General features: G+C 43.2%; 1 protein-coding gene across 1 annotated transcript in view; it reads right to left on the bottom strand.

The window, feature by feature from the left end:
* The window catches only part of PID1 (phosphotyrosine interaction domain containing 1), a 183172-nt gene that overhangs the window by 84322 nt on the left and 77834 nt on the right, over nucleotides 1-21016 (bottom strand). Inside the window, exon 2 of the mRNA XM_033959715.1 lies at nucleotides 5727-5873. Within this exon, the coding sequence (XP_033815606.1) occupies nucleotides 5727-5873 (147 nt within the window). The remainder of the gene's footprint in view (nucleotides 1-5726; nucleotides 5874-21016) is intronic.

Below are 21016 nucleotides of genomic sequence, written 5' to 3' on the forward strand. Positions count from 1 at the left end.
CCAGGTAGCTGGTCTTAAAAAGGATTTAAAGAAGATTCTGGAAGAAAGGTCCATAGCCCATTATAAGTCAAGCAGCATTCAAAAGCCATTATTTATCTCTCTTTGTGAGCAACGACGAATGGATGTATTGTTTAGTATCTTGTTTGGCCACTGTCACATATAGGATGCTGGACTCAATGGGAATTTGGTCCAACCCAATATGGTACATCTTATGGTGTACCATATTGGTGTACATCTTATGGTGTACCTAATTCCACCTCAGAATCATAACATCTTATGGTGTTATGATTCTGAGGTGGAAATTAGGTAGTGATCTCTAGTTTCATCCTCCTTTCTAGTGAAAATTTAAACCAAAATTATATCCAATAAGTGTATTTCATTCTGGACAAAGATCCACAGCGGGCCAAATTATGCACTAAGGAATAGTTGAAGAATTTTAACTTTCTTGACTTTTAAAAGGCATTTAAGAATAAATATATTCAAAGGGGATGCAGCTGGAGTTGAGACAGACCTCATTCTCCAAAACCAAGAGATGCACCCAGTTTCCACTCAAAGAAGACAATCAACAACTACAACCAGGAAAACAATATGAGGTGAGAGGGAAGTGACTAGGTAGAAATGGTGAGGCTGGAATTGTTATGCTCTTTCTAAAATATCTTATTGGAGTCTAAGGGACAGAAGAAACCCCAGTTACCGATATGAATGTTTTGTAGATTACTGGACTTTATTTTCTGTGCAGATCAGGGGTCCCCAAAGTCCCTCCTTGAGGGCCGAATCCAGTCGGGTTTTCAGGATTTCCCCAATGAATATGCATGAGATCTATGTGCATGCACTGCTTTCAATGCATATTCATTGGGGAAATTCTCAAAACCCGACTGGATTCGGCTCTCAAGGAGGGACTTTGGGGATCCCTGGTGCAGATGTTACAAAAAGAAAGTATATTTTCTGCCCATTTATAATTCTCACAAGTACTTCAGTCAGGGCCTAGTTTACTAAGGCCTTTCTCCCATTCTGTGTCTATGAGAAAAATACGTATGTACTAGAGTTGAAAATGGTTTTCATTTTGGAACTATCCTAAACCTGTATTGCTGTGTGACTTGTAGCAATTAGATATATTTTAGAAGTACAGATTCTTAAGGGCCATCGAAACTTGATCTCCCTCATGATAGAGGAACCCAAAAATTGATGATACATGTTGTCTACACAGCTTCCAGCTATGCCCCCTTATGCCTTGCCAGATGGGTGGATAGTGGTTAGAACGTCATAATTTCCCAATGCATAGCTAGGTATCTTTCTCCTTTTTTTTTTTTTATAAATAAATATTCCAGGCCCAAAACCAGTTTTCTTAAAATACAATTCATGTTTGAATGCGTGCTCTAATTAAAAAAAAACAAACCAAAACACAGAGATAAATTACAATACCAAACATTAATATTAATGGAAACTGGATCAGACTGATTAGTGAAGACCAATGGTAGACAATTCTGATTGGGTTTTCAAGCTCTCTATAATGAATACGTATGAGTGGTATTTGCAAACAGTGCAAGTATATCCCAATAGCCAAACTGAATGCACCAGAGATGTATCTTGAAAACCAGACTGGCTTGTAAAACTTGAAGAAGAGACTACTAGTCTCTAACCCTATCTTCCACCTTCAATTTGTGTTAATTATGAATCTGCTTATATTTGATGAAAAACAGCCAGGGCAAGCAACCCCAGGCTTTCAAGATGTCCACTCTAAATCTGCATGAGATGCATTTGCATAGAGGCCTGGATTCTCAAACTGGCACTGATATCAGCGGCTGCCTTAAAAGTGGCTCCGATCGCATGTCAAACACGCATCAGTGCTGGCTTTGGAATGGCGCCGATGCTAAAGATAGGCACTGGAAGTTTTTCGGGCCTCCATTTCCGGCACCTATCTTCGCATGAATCACACCTATGTAGCCGCTTTAGGCCACCTAATGCCACTTCTAGCATTGGCCACACCTACTTTGGCATTTAACGGCCTAAAGCACCTAAGTAGGTGCGATTCCAGCACCGATTTTCTAGGCGCAGGTATGCGCCTCAAACCTCAGTTAAAAACACCATTTTGGAGGGCATTTTTTTATGGAGGTATGGGTGCCTAATGTTGCCCAAAACATTGGTGCTAGTTCGAGAATCCGGGCCACAATGCCTTCATTATATGCATCCTATATATATGGTACAGAAAAAATACTTTATATTTTTTTTATTTTACTGGACCTTCAGATGGCAATTGCCAGACCCAATCCAAACACCTTCAAATTGGAGATGAGTCACATCGTCATTGGCCCATTTTATATTAAAGAACTCTTTACACCAGATTTTCCCCATCCAATAATTCATCTATAATAATTCGAAATAGGTACAATAACACCACTTATCTGAAGTATATTAGTTTGCAGCGACTTCAGTGTTTGCTGCATATAATCATTGCTTATTTTACCCAAATGCCTGAAAAAAAATATTTAGTAAACTCAATAAAACTTTAGTCTGTGGCAATGAAAGAAGCTAGTGGGCACCTTATATGGTAAGAGAGAGAAGAATAATCTTTTTCTAAGACAAGGAGTCACACCACCAGATACATTCACCTTAATACATCTGTTATTCCATAAGGTGCTACCAAACTCATTTAGCATGCAGAATTTTACTATGTAGACACCAGTGCACCACTATTCATATGTTCAAATCACATGTTCCTCAGAATGCCACACGATAGAATTGTGTGGTAGCCGTCCTCATTGGAACTTTTTATAATGTGATATTTTTGAACTCGTGTGCAATTATTTGCATAATATAATTTATAAAGTGTCGGTGCTATCTAAAACCAAACGTTTTAAGATATTCTATATGTGAAGTTAACTTAGCTTTAGAACCGGGTCTGCTTCATTCCCCACTGACCCTTCAATTGGTTGGCCCTTCAATTAGTTCATTGGACGGACTGGGTCACATGATAGGGGGAGGCTCTATATCAGTCCCACTCTGAACGCCGCGGCCATATTGTAGCCCCGGATAGTATCACTATGGATTAGCGTTATACTACAAATCACGGATAACTCTGGTAACTATAACATTGTTAAATTAATTTATGCATTGCTTTTCACCCGGTTTGCTAACTCATTTATTATCTTGCAGACCCTGAAGAAAAACTTGAAACGCGTCGGTGGGGAATGAAGCAGACCCGGTTCTAAAGCTAAGTTAACTTCACATATAGAATATCTTAAAACGTTTGGTTTTAGATAGCACCGACACTTTATAAATTATATTATGCAAATAATTGCACAAGAGTTCAAAAATATCACATTATAAAAAGTTCCAATGAGGACGGCTACCACACAATTCTATCGTGTGGTATTCTGAGGAACATGTGATTTGAACATATGAATAGTGGTGCACTGGTATTTATTGTTTTGAAACTAGACTTTGGTGCCTTTTCCTGTTTTGACTATGTAGACACGGCACTTTAAAGATTTGTGACTTCTAGTAAAATTCAGTTACTAAATGATATGAGCTCTGTAGCACTTATTGCCATCTTCAGCAAAAGTGCCTCAGCATCTCTGAAGGATTCCATGTGACTTTACAGTCCAACAGAGTATAATTTTCAGTGGCCAACGCTCAACAGGGCCAGCCTAAGGGTAGGACACCCTAAGCAAACTTTCAATCATCCTGGAGAGAAGAAGGTAGGGTGGGGTAGGAGTAAAGAGGGAGAGAATGGCTGGATAAGGAAGAGGCTGTGACATTTAGCAACTGTCACATATGTGAGATGGCCACTTAATATTAGTGCTTAGTGGCTAGCAGATAGCCAGCTATTTGTGAAATTTAAAGTGCTAGCCGGCTACGTTTAGCAGCTAAATTGGTAACATAGTAGATGACGGCAAATAAAGACCCAAATGGTCCATCCAGTCTGCCCAAACTGATTCAATTTAAATTTTTTTAATTTTTTTTTCCTTAGCTATTTCTGGGCAAGAATCCAAAGCTTTACCCGGTACTGTGCTTGGGTTCCAACTGCCGAAATCTCTGTTCATACTTACTCCAGCCCATCTACAACCTCCCAGCCATTGAAGCCCTCCCCAGCCCATCCTCAACCAAAAGGCCATATACAGACACATATACCATGCAAGTCTGCCCAGTACTGGCCTTAGTTCAATTTTTAATATTATTTTCTGATTTTAGATCCTCTGTGTTCATCCCACGCTTCTTTGAACTCCGTCACAGTTTCACTCTCCACCACCTCTCTCGGGAGCTCATTCCAGGCATCCACCATCCTCTCCGTAAAGTAGAATTTCCTAACATTGCCTTTGAATCTACCACCCCTCAACCTCAAATTATGTCCTCTGGTTTTACCATTTTCCTTTCTCTGGAAAAGATTTTGTTCTACGTTAATACCCTTCAAGTATTTGAACGTCTGAATCATATCTCCCCTGGGCCACTTAAATTGCTGATCTGTCTTTGGCCACTGTAAACTTAGCCATCCAGTGCTGAATATCAACTTAATCAGCATTTCCAAATTGCTCTCCTCCCTCTCAGGCCTACTCCACCTCTGTTCACAGTCCGTTGCTGCACCACTACTTCCAAGAATGCCTGGGCCTTTGGCACTAACAAAACTCACCATGAGCAGCAGGAGGACATGAGCATCCACACATGCTTAGGCCTACCATATCCTGTCCCCTCTGAACATCCTGTTTAGGACAAGGTGGCCTTGAGTAGAACTGTGCTGCCGCTTAAGACCCCAAATCTGCTCCTCAGAGTCTTCAGTGATACACACCAGCGCTGCTCCCCAATTGTGATACTCTAAGTATATGCTTCCTCCATCTAGTGGTTAAACTGGACCTACTGCTCGTTAATACACCTTCTCTTCCACACAGTTGTACACTTCCCCCTCCGTATTCGCAGTGGTTAGGGGCAGAGCCAGCCCGCGAATATTAAAAAAACGCGAATAATATTCGGGCCGGTTCTGCCCCTAACCCCAGCTTCACCCCGGCTATTTTAAGCCCTGTAAGCCTTACCTGGTGGTCTAGCAGGTTTTTGGGCAGGAGCGATCTGCCCACGCTCCTGCCCCGTGCAGATCACTCACAGGAAATGGCTGCCTTGAACTCCCGTCGTCTCTCGAGACTACGATGGGAGCTCAAGACAGCCATTTCCTGTGAGAGATCTGCACAGGATAGGAGCGTGGGAAGATCGCTCCTGCCCAAAAACCCACTAGACCACCAGGTAAGGCTTAAGGGGGAGCTCACAGGGCTTAAAATAACCCAAAAAATGAAAATGATTTTTTTGGCAGAAAATTGCAAAGAATCGAAACCGTAGATACGGAAACCGCAAATACGGAGGGGGAAGTGTACCTGATCATATAACTTCATGTCATAGGAAACAAGCTGAGCCAGTCTTTGTCTTACTGTCATTACATCTAAATGATTTGTTCCAGTTTCTCAAGAAAAGAGAGGCTATTCCATAGATGCAGTGAAGCAAAACTAGGACAGATGTATCTCTTATGACAGAAGTGTCTGCTCATTTTACACTAATATTCTTGCAAATAGTAATTCTTGAATGGAGGTCATAATTTCCATTAGCCCAAATACTTTTATAAACTCATGTTCATCATAGGGTCTCGGAAGATTGTTACAAGCTCTCACAATGACGTAGCTAGTATCAGATATAACTCCTGCGGATGGGCTGCTGGATTCATTCCATGATTTTGCACAAAAAAATACCTTGCATCCATTGTGAATCCGAGGCTTCATCAACGGTGTAGCAGTACACAGCTCAATGGCTTCTGGTTCATGGAAGATGACCGTGGGCAGAGGCTCTTTCCGAAGAGTTAAGACATTCAGCTTGGTCTTTAGCATGGTCTGAAAGTGCTAAAATTAAAAAAAAACAACAATTCAGGTTCACATAGAAAATTAGAAGTCTGCTTCTGTAGTCATTTCATAAATTAATTATTTTACAAAAACGTTACAGAAAGTGATAATACTTGTTAGTGTGCTGTGCAGTAATAATAAATAATAATAATAAATTTATATTTATATTTATATACCACCATACCTGGGAGTTCTAAGCGGTTCACAACAATTGAATAAGATACAAACAGTACAAGTTATATAAAAACAGCAATTAAAAGCCAGTAAACAGAGAAATACATAAAATTATGAAATGCATAAAAAGAATGCGGAGAATTTTACATAGCAAAAAATATAAAAAGTGTTAAGACCCTAGCCTAGTAAATAATTGAGTTTTTATCTGTTTTCTAAAATCCAGATAAGAAGAGGCCTCTAACACACACTGGGCAAGCCAAATATTTAGTTTGGCTACCTGAAAGGCAAAGATTCTTTCAGAAAACCTTTTATACTGGCAAAATTTAACTAACTGATAGGCGAACAGATGCAATCTTCGAGAACTCTTGCTTGTATAACTTAGATTGAAGTGAGAGTTTAGGTAACATCATGAACTGAGCCTGCAATCGGCAGGGGGATTCTCAGTTGCTTTCGGGCCGCTCCTTCTCAGACCCTCGGCGGACACCCATAGCTGCATCGGCAGCACATTTTCACCTCGGGGCAGGCTCCTCCACGGAGCCTCTAGCGAAACCGCCCCCCTCCAATCCGGGCGTGTGAGCCAACTCCGCCCCCCGTCGGCGAAACCTTTTTCTTGCCTGTGAGAAAGGCAAGCCCAGAACTGAGCCTGCAATCGGCAGGGGGATTCTCAGTTGCTTTCGGGCCGCTCCTTCTCAGACCCTCGGCGGACACCCATAGCTGCATCGGCAGCACATTTTCACCTCGGGGCAGGCTCCTCCACGGAGCCTCTAGCGAAACCGCCCCCCTCCAATCCGGGCGTGTGAGCCAACTCCGCCCCCCGTCGGCGAAACCTTTTTCTTGCCTGTGAGAAAGGCAAGCCCAGAACTGAGCCTGCAATCGGCAGGGGGATTCTCAGTTGCTTTCGGGCCGCTCCTTCTCAGACCCTCGGCGGACACCCATAGCTGCATCGGCAGCACATTTTCACCTCGGGGCAGGCTCCTCCACGAGCGAACAGCACAACTCCAGACCAATGATAAGTACTCCTTAAAACTAGAATTTGCATATTCAGACTGCATGCACATTTATATACTGTATGTTTATTGCCTGCCCAGTACATATAGCCAGCAGGTACAGATTGATTCTGCATGTTCAATAGGTATAATATGATGTAACCGCATGTATAACCGCTTGCTTAAGAAACATAATAATATACAACTGCGCGTATATAACCAACTACTGCATGTACAACCTGTTATTGCAAGAACTGTCCAACTAATGCATGAAGAATTACTTTATGTTACTGCATAACCTACTTGTATAATCAACCACAACTGTCTTTCCTCATAGACAATAGGCCAGGAAATAGGCCCTACTCCTCACAACCAGATCCGCACACCTTAGCTCACAACATGGCAATCTACAATAAACAACAATTATTCTTAGGGATTCTATACCTATTATGCTCTAAATGCTGGGGCAACGAAGACAACCCCCCCCACCCTATGCACACCTACCCCATCCCCTGGATCAAACCAGTCGAACTACCCAATCCCCCCAACCCCCTCCAACCACTACTAAACCAACCAAAACAAGATCCTCACCAAATCACAATATTAAACACCACCCGCAAATACCGCAAACCACACAAGAACAAATCCTGCAACAGAAACATAAAAAAGATAACATATTCTGAAATCCCCACAGCAACTAATTACGAAAACATTAAGGGATACTACCTAAACACCCGTTCCGTGAGAAACAAAGCCCACATAATAAATGATTGGATACTACAAACAAAACCTGACCTCCTGTTTCTGACTGAAACATGGATGATCTCTGACACCGACACCATCATGAAAGAAATCCTACCTCAGGGATACAAAATTATCCCTCTATCAAGAAACTGGAAAAAAGGAGGAGGACTAGCGATCATCCTAAAAGACCACTTCGATTACATCAAAACCGATTCCAAATCTTCTGATAACCTTGAAATACTAACGTGCAAAATCACTAATGCGCAGTTAGAAGAATCACTAATCACAACCCTATTCTATATCCCACCCAAAAAATGGTCAAGCGCAAAAGAGGAATTCGCCGAATTCCTTACCCTATCTAACCTAAATGGTTCATACAACTTGCTTCTGGGAGACATAAACACTCACCTAGAACAAACGACAAAACCAGAAATAACTGAAATCGCCAACCTCCTAATGTCACTGGACTTTCCAAACCCTGACGCAGAAATAACCCACGAAAAAGGACACAAACTAGACCTAATCACCTTCTCCCACAAAGAAATAGCCCCCAAAATACAATATCACTCAGGGCCCTGGGAAAAATGTATTTGGTCAGACCACTACATTGGCAAGTTCAATCTACATTGGCTAAAACAAAACACTCAACAAAAACACAAAAACGCCAATATGAACACAGTAACCAGCCGTGGCATCATTAACCCAACCGAATTCTGGACCCACTATGAGTTACAACCCCCAATCAATGAAACTCAGGACTTCCCCACAAAATGGGAAACTTACAGCAAAGAACTCTTAAACAAAATTGCACCATATAAAACCTACAAAAAGAAAAATAGACCACCAAATGAATGGTATGACGGGGAACTACTAACCACCAAACAGGAACTAAGAAAATTGGAAAGAATCTGGCAAAAAACAAACAATGAGTCAGACAAGACAAAATGGAAACAAAAAATGAAAATATACAAAAATATGATCAAAGAAAAACGCACTAAGCATTATGCGAAAAAAATTGGTACTTCAAAAATAAACAGCAAAGAATTATTCAAACTAGTAAAAACCATAACCGACACAACACAAATACTGAAAAATGACACTGAGCCCACTCCATCGGCACAAACCCTAGCCAATTTCTTTCAAAATAAAATCACAGAGCTAAGAGCAACTCTACCCACGACCACAACAAATGCTCCTCAACTCCTGGAACCCCACGACCAAGACACCAAGGTAGACATGATATGGGATCACCTTGAATACCCAAACTGGCAGCAATTCCTGAATTTATTTAACAAGTACACCAAATCTAACTGCCTACTTGATGCATGTCCCCCTAAAATCATGACAGTTGCCCCCCTAGAATTTAAAAAGGAACTTTTTGCTTGGCTAACATCCACCCTTACAAGCGGAACATTAAACAAAAAAATGGGTCACATACTAATCACCCCAATCCCCAAAGACCAGAAAGCCTCCTCAGCCTTGACAACCAATTTCAGACCCATAGCAAGCATTCCCCTCTTCACAAAGATACAGGAAGGACTGGTCAACCTTCAATTAGTCAACTACCTGGACAAATTTAACCTCCTTAGCGAACACCAATCAGGATTCAGGAAAGGATACAACACTGAAACTGTCCTAGCCTCCTTACTGAACCACCTCTATGATCTCTTCAGTAAAGGCAAAAGCGCACTGATTCTACAATTAGATCTCAGCAGTGCGTTCGATTTGGTAGACCATGAAATCATGCTACTGTGCCTTGAAGCAATGGGAATATCAGGAAAGGCAAAGAAATGGTTCCAAGAATTCCTAACAAACAGATCCTACAGAGTAATTGGCAATGGAATCTACTCCAAACCATGGAAAAACCCATCAGGTGTGCCTCAAGGTTCCCCCCTATCACCCACACTTTTCAATATCTATATCGCCTCCTTAGGCCACCTACTACAAAAATTAAATTTAATACACTACATTTACGCTGACGACATATCCATCCTTATACCCTTAAACGACATCACAAAAGAAATTGTAGATAACCTCTCATACACAATGACCGAAATCAATAAATGGACCAACAACTTCAAACTAAAATTAACGCAGAGAAAACAAAAGTCTTTCTGGCTAGTCCTAATGACAAAATCACGAATACATCGATAAAAATAAACAACCACGAATACCCAATTTCCAAAAACATAAAAATACTAGGTATCACGCTAGACACTCATCTAACTATGACTGACCACACAAACTCACTAGTGAAAAAATGTTTTTACACGCTATGGAAAATAAGGACCATAAAAAAATACTTTGACCCTACATCATTCAGGTTGCTGGTACAAGCACTGATCCTATCCCTTCTTGATTATTGCAACATCATATATCTGGGCATCCCACAAAAAACAATCAAAAAACTAAGACTCATACAAAACACCGCCGTCCGCCTAATTTTCGGACTAAGAAAAAACGACCACATCAGCCCCTACTATAAAAAACTGCATTGGCTTCCAATAGAAGCGCGAATTATATTCAAATTTGCTTGCACCTGTTTTAAACAAGCCTGGGGACTAGCACCTTCATATCTACAAACACACTTCACCCTACACAACCCCACAAGAACGACCAGGAACAAAAACATCTTTGCATATCCAAAGATTACAGGCTGCAGATACAAAGCCTTCCTGGATAGAACCTTTAAGTTCCAAGCGAACAGACAGCAAATCTGGCTGAAAAACCACATAATCGAACCCAATGTAACTTATAATGCATTCCGCAAAACAATCAAAACTGCCCTATTCGCAAAATACATTGACTAAAACGGTCCCCAACGCCACCAGGTCTCCTCTCCCCATTAAACGCATTTTCTCTCTCTCTACAAACCCCTCATACTTTGATCTCCTCGAACCCAGAACTCCAACTCATGGTTGTTCTAAATCCCTCAGACACTCATTACCCTTAGATCTCCAATCAATTAATACGTAACTTTCGCCTCTAAACTATTGTATTGCATTTAGACTCTTTGTACGATATTGTATTTAGACTTAATGTATAGTATTGTATTTAGACTTAATGTATAGTATTGTTATTCAGACTCACGGTATTGTATAGTATCGTATTGTATGTGGATCTATTGTTTTGTTTTGTATTGTTTTAAAACCTTTAATATTCGCTGAATGTCCAGCCTTCTTACTATGTAAACCGCCTAGAAGTCGTCTGACTGTGGCGGTATAGAAAAATAAAGTTATTATTATTATTATTATTATTATAACTTGGAAGCATACTGAATGTTATTTTGTAACAGAAACAGGAGAACTTGAACAGAACTCTGGATTCAAATGACAGCCAACCAGGGCCTGGGTTAGACATGTTGGCACAGGGCAGAAATTAAGGAGGGGCCCTCCTCCATGCCCCCTCCCCATTTCCACACCAACCAAATGCCCCCTTGTCGGAACATCTCCCTTCCTCCTCCTTAGGATTACGAGACATCCGGATTTACCCAGACATGTCCTCTTGTTAGAGGACTGTCCAGGCATTTGGACGGCTTTTCAAAACTCGACACTTTGTCTGGGTTTTGAAAAGCTTTGAGCTCGGGCCATCTAGAGCAGTGGTCTCAAACTCAAACCCTTTGCAGGGCCGCATTTTGGATTTGTAGGTATTTGGAGGGCCGCAGAAAAAATAGTTAATGTGTTGTTAAAGAAATGACAATTTTGCATGAGGTAAAACTCCTTATAGTATATAAATCTTCCCCCCCCCTGAAGGCCTGCATGTTCCCCACTTCTTTGCAGCGTCCTCCAGCTTCCCCCCTGGCCTCCCAGTCTTAGTTTCAGCTAATTACCGCAGCCTGCAGAGAGGATCACCGGTGCTGTAATGTTCCTTGCAGGCTGCCATCGGCCTCCGCAACACGTTCCCTCTGCCGCAGTCCTGCCCCTCCTCTGACGTCAGGGGACACTGCAAAGAGGACACTGCAAAGAGTGAGCAGCAGTAGTAGAGGCTGCGGGCTGCAAAATAGTACCTGGCGGGCAGCGAGTTTGAGACCACTGATCTAGAGGGAATCCGTGCATGCGCAGGTGCAACACAGTAACGTTACACACATGTGTATGATGTCACCACGTCACATCCACGCATGTGCAGGTTTCTTCCAGTCATGGCCCAAAGACAAGGTTTGTGTGGGGCCGGGGTTGGGGGATGGAAAAAGGCGGGGCTTTGGGTGGGATGGGGCAGGATGGGGCAGGGCTGTGGGTGGAACGGGGTAGGGGCCAGGGCAGAATAGAGCGGGACCACGCATCCACTTTGTGCCTAGCAAAAATATGGTAACCCTACTCCTCCTTTCTTTTTTTCCTATGTGACAAACGGACGTCTTTCCCAAGGATTGCCACAGGGAAAGGAAGGAAAGTATACAAACGCCAGTGCAGAAGGGCTGACCAGGTCAGTGCCCAGGACAATAAATTAGCTGACTAACTGGTGAGGGACAATGAAATGGAAATAGAACAGGAAGGCTTAGACTTACCTGAAGCAGTCCCAAAGCCAGGCAGGAAGAAGCTGCCTTGCTATTGTCCATTGCCTGTAAGGCAGAAAGCTCACAAGCAGTTTCCCCTCAGAGAAACGGCATGGGCTGAGGAAGGAATTCCCTTCCCCCATCCAAAGCCAAGGGGGAGTGGTTCTTTCCCTCAGCTTAAAGCCAGGCTCATCAGAGAGCAAAGGGAGGAAGGAGGAGGAGCAGAACGAGGCTTGGCAGTAGAGCAGAGGCAGGACGGGGCTGAGCAGTTCCTCAGCACTGACTGGGAAATGACTGAGGAACAGGCTGGTAATTTGGCCACCGAATTCCTTTCCCCAGAGCCAATGGTGTTGGAGGAAAGTGGGGCTATACAGGAAAGCTGGTCAGAGGAAATGGAGAGCTGAATATCCTGGAAAAGGTCTGTGAACAGAGGTTTTGTTTTGGCTGTATTTCTCTGTTTGCTCTTTGAACTAATGACTGTGGGAGTTGCTAGGGAAAATAATCCTGTACTGCAATTTCACATGCTAGTGTGCTGGAATTTGTAAAGGATACAGTAATCTCCTCTTCAGGTTATGTTCACAGCTAAACCAAACGCCAGGCTGTAATGCTGGCTAGTTTAAACCTCAGAGTTTCCTGGCTTCAGGACTCAGTGAAAATGCCCAGCTGTGAAGTGATTGCCATAGCAACTAACTAACTCAATTAGCCGGCCTGCCTCGTAGGGAGAAGGAGATTAACCCTCTCAGGGAAAAGCCTGCTCGGGACTAGGGAGAAAGTCCAGCCCAGCTGGAGGGAGTAAGTGCACTGCAGGACAGCACAGAATATTTCTCAGACATGAACAGGAATGTCTCTTCTGTAAAGCTACAGTGGAAAGTTATTTGTGCTAACTGTTTCACCTCCTAGCCTCATGAAATACTAAGGACTGTATATGGTTTATAAACCAAGTCCAAAGCTGTTTACTGGGTGACCAGGAGTGAAATGAACTTTTTCTGTTGGTTTCTGTATGATGTTCATGCTACCAGGAAAACCTGGAGTGGCACAGTAATTCCACGGCTGGTGGCCGAATAAAAGCTTATGTTTGCACCAAGGCCATTCTGACAAGCGTGATTTTCTTCAAAGCCCTTGGGGAATAAGCTTAGTTGGGCATTTGCCAGCGGCTACCAACTTGAAAGGAGACCCTAATTCTAAAGGGACCACACCAGTAACAAACTTCGTGTCACTACCCGACGGCTCAGGGTGTTCGCAGAGAGCGTGGGTGTGACACCTACCCACACCCCTTTTTTTCCTACCCACACCCACATGCCTTCCCATCTAGCATCCCTCCCTTCATTTAAAAATCAACAGCTCCAGGAGGTCCCGTGGGCCAGATGGCCTTCCCTTCTCCCCACCCCATTCTGAAGCCCCCCCCCCACCTTTTAAAATGCAAAGGGGTTACTGCCGCAGCAGCGATTCTCTAGCACCGCTTGTGGATTCTTTAGCGCTGTTCCCCTACCTTGGTCTGCCCAAGCGGAAACAGGAAGTAGAATCAGAGGGGGAAAACTGCGGCAAAGGAACAGCTCTGAGGAGGCTATAGGCAGTGCTAGAGATCTGCTGCCATGCTGGAAACCCCTTTGCATTTTAAAAGGTGAGGGGAGGCTTTGGAATGGAGTGGGGAGAAGGGAAGAACTTCGCACTCTGTTTTGCACCCTGCCCAATGCCAGCACTGAGTTTAGCAGTGAAATCAGACTGCATCAACGTCAGTCCTGTCTTTACGTAGTGTCACTTATATGGTTAAGTGCTGAATATCGTACTTAACCACATAGGAGGCAGCCACCTTAACCCACATATTGAACACTGATGCCCAGACACTGCCTGGCCTTAAATTACTGGGAATAATGCCAGCAGTGGCTAAAAAAACAGTCACCATCATTGGCTGACTATCGGTCTCCCCCAGGTTCCTAGGAAAAAGTTTCCTGTTGAGAAAAGCAGACCAAGACAGAAAACAAAAATGATTAAACGTCCAAGAAATACCTGAATGATAAGAAAGTTCATTAATACTGTATGAAACTAAATAAATGTTGTCAAATGGGTACAACTTCCATGATGCTTCTGAAATCTGGGAACCCTTCCTGTATGCTTTGCCCAGTTTTGAAGAGTCTCAGCTCCTGCGAGATCCACATTGCATTCCAGAGAGACTGAAGCGATGGAGCAATTAGTTTCCATCCGTATCAAGATTAATGTGGCCCCATCCGTTTGGAAAGATTTTTGCGAAGGCTCCAAAATAGAGCTTTGTAAGTCAAGTTTTGTAATAGTTAATTGCACATCTGAATCAGGACACACATGCAAGTATTTAGTAAAGCATGCAGTACTCATTTTTAACTACTGCCATTCATTCTCTCATGGATCACGTCCCAGGTTAAGAGGGGTTTGTTTTTTTTCATATTCCGATCATGCAGAATACTGAAAGTTTTTAAAATGCATTTCATGCATTAGGGCTAGATTCTATAAATGGGCTCAGGGCTATTCTAACAGCACTCAAAATTAAGCACAATTTAGAGAACAGCACAAAATAAAATAAATAAATTGAATAAATAACTTTAGGTGTGCACAGCAATGGAGTCATGAGGATAAGATGTCAAGTAATCTTTTTTCTGGCCTGGTCGTCGGACCTGGTTTTTTCTGGAGTCACTTTATTGGTAAACAATTGTTTTTAAATTATTGTTTTTTTCTCTTCGTTTGTATAAGGTTTTGAATTGTTTCTAATTGTGTTGAACTTTTTGTTTTCACATGGTCCCTCAGACTCTTGATTAAGGCACAGATGCCGAAACACTGCCAGTGTCGAGTCTATGAGCTTTTCTAGCATATTTACCAATAAAGTGGCTGATTACTTGGCATCTTATCCTCATGACTCCATTGTTGCACGTGCTTCCCTCGTCGTTAAGGCCTTTCTTTGGCTTTCTCTTCGGTATCTTTAGGCACGGCCATGAACATTAACTTAAACGTGGTGTAAATCCTCATGCCTAAATTAGTCAAAGATTCCCCCCTTATTCTGTAACCGCACATGTAATTTGCAGAATTCCCCTGATTCCACCCAAGGCCCTGCCATGGTCATGCCCTCTTCTTTGAACCATGTGTAAAATTTACATATGGATCCCATTCCTAAAAATGCATGCATATATTTTGATTCTAATTAGCACCAATAATTGCTTACAATCCCAATTATTGGCATTATTCAATTAAATTATGCGCACAAATCAGGAGCATACTAAACTTGCGTGCATAGTTTTTAGTGCTTTATATAGAATTAGGCTGTAAACGCCGCCTCAGAGTTTACCAACAACATATTTCAGATTGGATTTTGATTTTTTTTTTTTTTAATAAACATATGACCAGATCTAAGTCTGGGGTCAAAGTAAAGCAAAGATAAATACATTGCTAAAAATCTCCTAAAATCCTCTGTCTGCTTGAGTTGTAAAATAAACAAAGAGGACCTTTTGAGACTGGGAAACTGGGCATCAAAATGGCAGATGACATTTAATGGGAGCAAGTGCAAAGTGATGCATGTGGGAAAGAGGAACCTGACCTATAGCTTCATGATGCTGGGTTCTATGCTAGGCGTCACTGCCCAGGAAAAAGATCTAGTGTCATCATTGAGGATATATTGAACCCTCAGCTGAATGTGTGGCAGCAGCTAAGAAAGCAACTAGAATGTTAGGAATTATCAGGAAAGGAATGGAAAACAAAGATGGAAATGTTATAATGCCCTTGTATCGCTCTAAGCTACAGCCACACCTCGAATGCTGTGTGCAGTTCTGTTTGCTGTATCTCAAAAAAGATTTAGGGCTCCTTTTACTAAGGTGCGCTAGCGTTTTTAGCGCACGCAGGAAATTACCGCGCGCTACGCTTCTAGAACTAATGCCAGCTCAATGCTGGCGTTAATGTCTAGCACGCGCGGCAAAGTAGCGTGCGCTATTCCGTGCATTAAAGCCCTAATGCGGCTTAGTAAAAGGAGCCCATAGTGGAATTAGTAATTCATCATTTATAATTCTGGTACAATCTCTTATACTGAGCCAACTTGATTACTGTAACGTCGCCTATTTGGCAGTTCACCAGAAGAATATGCGGCGAGTACAACGGGTACAAAATGCGGCGGTCAGGCTACTTTGTTGGTTGAAGAAGTTCGATCATGTAACACCTTCCTACACTGGCTCTCAATGGAGGCGCGTGTGAAGTTCAAGTTTGGATATTTTTGCTTTAAGGTACTATACGGTTTGGCCCTTAAATATAAAACTGACCTTTTCTCTTTCACAACAAACAAACATAAGAGAAGCTCACATCTGAATTTTGTTTCTCCACCAGTTAGAGGATGTAAATTTAAAAGTCATCATCAACATCTTTTCTCACATCAAGCAGCATTATGGGGTAACGATCTGGAACAACTGCTTATGCATACTACTTATGGGGAATTTAGGAAACACCTAAAAACATATCTGTCCTTAAAGTATTTAGGTAACTGACCTATACAATCTTAGTCCACAACTACTGATCCCCAGAACTGTTAATCACTAACCCTTAACTTTGTTAAATCTACTCAATCTGTAACATCTTTTCATCATTGTAAACCGCATAGAACTTCACGGTCCTGCGGTATACAAACTGTTATTATTAATTAAAAAAGGTACAGAAGTTCGTATACATTGCAGTGAACCAGAAAGCTTTATGTGAGTAAACGAGAGACCGGCATTAAAATATTGCTTGAATTAATTTTTCTCTTATCTTGGACAATCAAAATAAAAGTGGCTTGAAGGTCCTTTATAATTACAGGATATGATTTGTGGCTAAAAATAAATATGTCAAATTTTCCTACGTTCTTAATGTAGATGATTCAATTCGTAATTTATTCAGGAACATTAAATCTAAAACAAATATGCAAATCAATTTAAGAAATCTCTGTGCATACATTATGCAATCACTTGCCCACAGAAGACTTAGCATAACAAAACAGCAATGTAATTATAAATATAATGAACCTACCTGTTTTACAAATATAAAGATCTCTCAAAATACTTGTCCATCTGCTTCTACAGTATTTTGTTCAGATCATTAAGGGGGCGGGTGGGGACATAGGCATCAATGAGGGCTATCATAAGACCAGTTATTTTACCGTAAGTCATGCTTTTAGCACAGGGTCTCATTTTCCCATGGATTCTATATATGGTGCCCAAAGTTATGTGCTGAAATTGGACATGCTCAAGTTGCACATGCAAGTTAGGGGTCCTTTTATCAAGCTGCGGTAGGGGTTTAACGCGCGTAATATCGCGCATTAAACCGCCTGCCGCGCTAGCCGCTAATGCCTGCATTGAGCAGGCGTTAGTTTTTTAGCCGGTCGCGGGGGTTAGCGCGTGATGAAATGTCCGACGCGCTAACCCCACTAGCGCGACTTCATAAAAGGACTCCTTAATTGATCAACAGCTGGGTGCTAACAACTAATTATTGCAGTTATTTGGCATCAATTAAAGTGTGCACATAGAACTGGCTACATGCTTTTCTATCAGGCTTGGCGTCTAATCTGTGGAAATTCCATACTTCGTTCCTTTCATCTAGCTGACCCCTATGCCTGGAATAAATTACCCGAGTTTGTCCGTCAAGCCCCTTCCCTTCCCTTGTTTAAAAGCAGACTGAAAACCCACCTTTTTGATATAGCTTTCAATCCTTAACCCTACTCCTCTGCCCTCCAACTCAGCCAGCTGATCAACTGTTCCCCTTAACTGTATCCATGACATCCTGTTTGTCTGTCTTGGCTGTTTAGATTGTAAGCTCTTTTGAGCAGAGACTTTTTTGTGACTCTGTACAGTGATGTGTACGTCTGGATATCGCTATAGAAACAATTAATAGTAGTAGTAGTAGTAATAGTGTGAAGTTTCAGTCTTTGGGAAGCAGAGCTGAGATTGTGATGTCATAATGCCTCATTCCACCAATAAGAGCCAACCTCATCAGTGATGTCACAATGGCTTGATTATCCTGTACTTCCCTCTGCCCTCCAACCCAGCCAGCTGATTAACCGTTCCCCTTAACTGTATCTATGACTAGAGAATGACACGGTGGCGGTTTACCCGCGGCCACCGCATTTTAGCCGCGGGTCACCCGCCGAAAACGGGGAAGAAAACTAGCAGTCGCTGCGGCGACGGGGACAAGGCCATTCACCGCCCGCGGGGCGGTGAATGGTCTTGTCCCCCGCAGTGAGGCATGAAGGATCGCGCGGTCCCCGCAGCTCACACCCGCCCGCCCAATCGATTCCAGTGTCCAGCCAGCTCTCTCCCCTCTCCTCACCCCAGTCCGCAGATCCTCCTCCTCGGCGACCCGCACGCTACCAGAGAGCCGCGCACACCCGCCGCTGCTCAGCCTCGATCTTCTGCTCTGACGCAACCGGAAACAGGAAGTTGCAGCAGAGCAGAAGATCGAACACTGAGCAGCCGCGCGTGTGCGGCTCCCTGGGAAAGCGCGCAGGTTGCCGAAAAAGAAAACCCACAAACCAAGGTGAGGAGAAGGGAGAGAGCCGGCCAAACACCAGGATCGACCGGGCAGGCAGGTAGTGGCCGCGGGGACCGTGCGATCGCTAGTGTTCCCGGCTCAAATTGGAAGGAGGGAGTGAAAAGAAAAAGGCTTATATGGATGCAGCGGGGACGTTGACGGGGCGGTGAATGGGATGGCAGTGGCGGTGATGGGGCGGTGAAAGGGATGGCGGTGACTGTGACGGGGCGGTGAAGGGATCGGCGGTGACGGGGCGGTGCAGAGGATGGTGGGCCGGTGACGGGGCGGTGACGGGGACAGATTTTTTCCCCGTGTCATTCTCTATCTATGACATCCTGTTTGTCTGTCTTGCCTGTTTAAATTGCAAGCTCTTTTGAGCAGGGACTGTCTTCTTTGTGACTCTGTACGTCTGGTAGCGCTTTAGAAATACAGTGGAACCTTGGTTTACGAGCATAATTCGTTCCAGAAGTATGCTCGTAAACCAAATTGCTCGTATATCAAAACGAGTTTCCCCATAAGAAGTAAGGGAAACTCGCTTTGATCCGTTCCACCTACTCCCCCCCCCTCCGAGCTACCGGCGCTGCTCCATTCCCCCCCCCCTTGAGGCCACCGATGCTGCTACATACCCCCCCCCCCCCGCGATCCAGCATCCCCCCTCTGCGAACCGACATCCTCCCTCCTGCTCACATCGCCCCCCCTCCCCCGTGATTCTACATCCCCCCAAGCACCGAAACGAAATCCCTTACCCTGATTGGGCTTCGGCACCAGCACCAGCACCAGCACCAAAGCCAACGCATAGCACATGCCGGTGCCAGTGCCCGAAGATCCTCCCTCTTCTGGGCTGGACAGTGCTGCGGATAACCTCCCTGTTGCCAGTCTGGACTGGGCCTTGAGCATTTGCGCATGCTCAAGGCCTTCTGGTCTCGCTCTCTCCGAGATTCTGAATCCTAGGGTCTCACCAGTCGCCTATCAATTTGTTTTATTCAGATATAGTGACAGAAGGTGGCCTGACAAATCCATTCAGTTTGCTGAATACAGAGCACCATGGTGGGTTAACAGACCGTGCCGATCTTTTATCTGCCCTCATTTACTATGTTACCATGTTTTGGTCCCGATACACCGCTGAGAATTATGGATGCACCTGTTTTGGAATTTGAAGATCCTCATCTCTCCACCTCCAATGCTAACAAATTTCTCTGTACCAATGCAAATCATACATAAGTTACTGGAGCTTTAGTTCCTCAATATTACATGCTCATAACGACAATACACTTGGCAGGAGACTTAGGCAGATGTATGCGGGTGTAGGCATGACATCAATCCAAAGCTGAAGAGATGCTCAAGTCCTCAATGCAACGTTTTAAGCCCACATCAAAGAAACTCTATTTTAAGTCACTCTGATAGAAACGGAATAATAAGAATATTAGCATAGCCTTACTGGGTCAGACCAATAGACCCATCTAGTCCAGCAGCCTGTCCTCACGGTGGCCAATCCAGGTCACTAGTACCAGGCAAAACCCCAAAAAGTAGCAACATTCCACGCTACCAACCCCAGTAACCTGTCCACACGGTAGTCAATTCAGGTCACTAGTTCCTGGCAAAGTCCCCAAAAGTAGCAACATTCCGTAATAGCATGGATCTTTTCTGATCCTGTCTGATCTGGAGCAGAGTAAAATCCCTTTACTTTCAGAAGTAGCAATCATACCAGCTCAACGCTTTCTCCAGCTTTTTAAGCTTTGGCAAAACCAGAAGGAACCTGCAGACCCGAAAGGCAATTTTAATTAAGCACAGAATGAAATAAAACTGAATTGGTTCTGTCCTGCATGACAATATTCTTGCCTTTCAGCTGATTTCTTCTCAGTTGTTGATTATCCGCTCTGGCACTGTTCAGGAACAACCCAGACCAATATGTGACTACATCAATCTGTAAAGTGGATTTTTGTTTATTCTTAAACCTGTGACCACTCTGAACAAGAAATTAGGGGGAAAATACATCATGGAATATATATACGCCCTTAAGATTTACAGCGATGCCTTTTTTTTTTTCAACTTGCTAGACTAAGCAATGGGGAGGTATTAACACAACTTCTGACAGGAAGCATTATGAACTCCTCAGCCAGTCTAATGTTCCTGGGGTAGATGCTGAAGATATCAAACAAGGTATGCTCTCTTTTTTTTTTTTTTTTTTTAAATCTTGTATTTGATATTTCATAAGTACATTAGCTTGAAAGGAACTCCACAAA

This window comes from Geotrypetes seraphini, chromosome 9 (assembly GCF_902459505.1).
Source record: "Geotrypetes seraphini chromosome 9, aGeoSer1.1, whole genome shotgun sequence".
In the NCBI taxonomy this organism is placed as follows: Eukaryota; Metazoa; Chordata; class Amphibia; order Gymnophiona; family Dermophiidae; genus Geotrypetes; species Geotrypetes seraphini.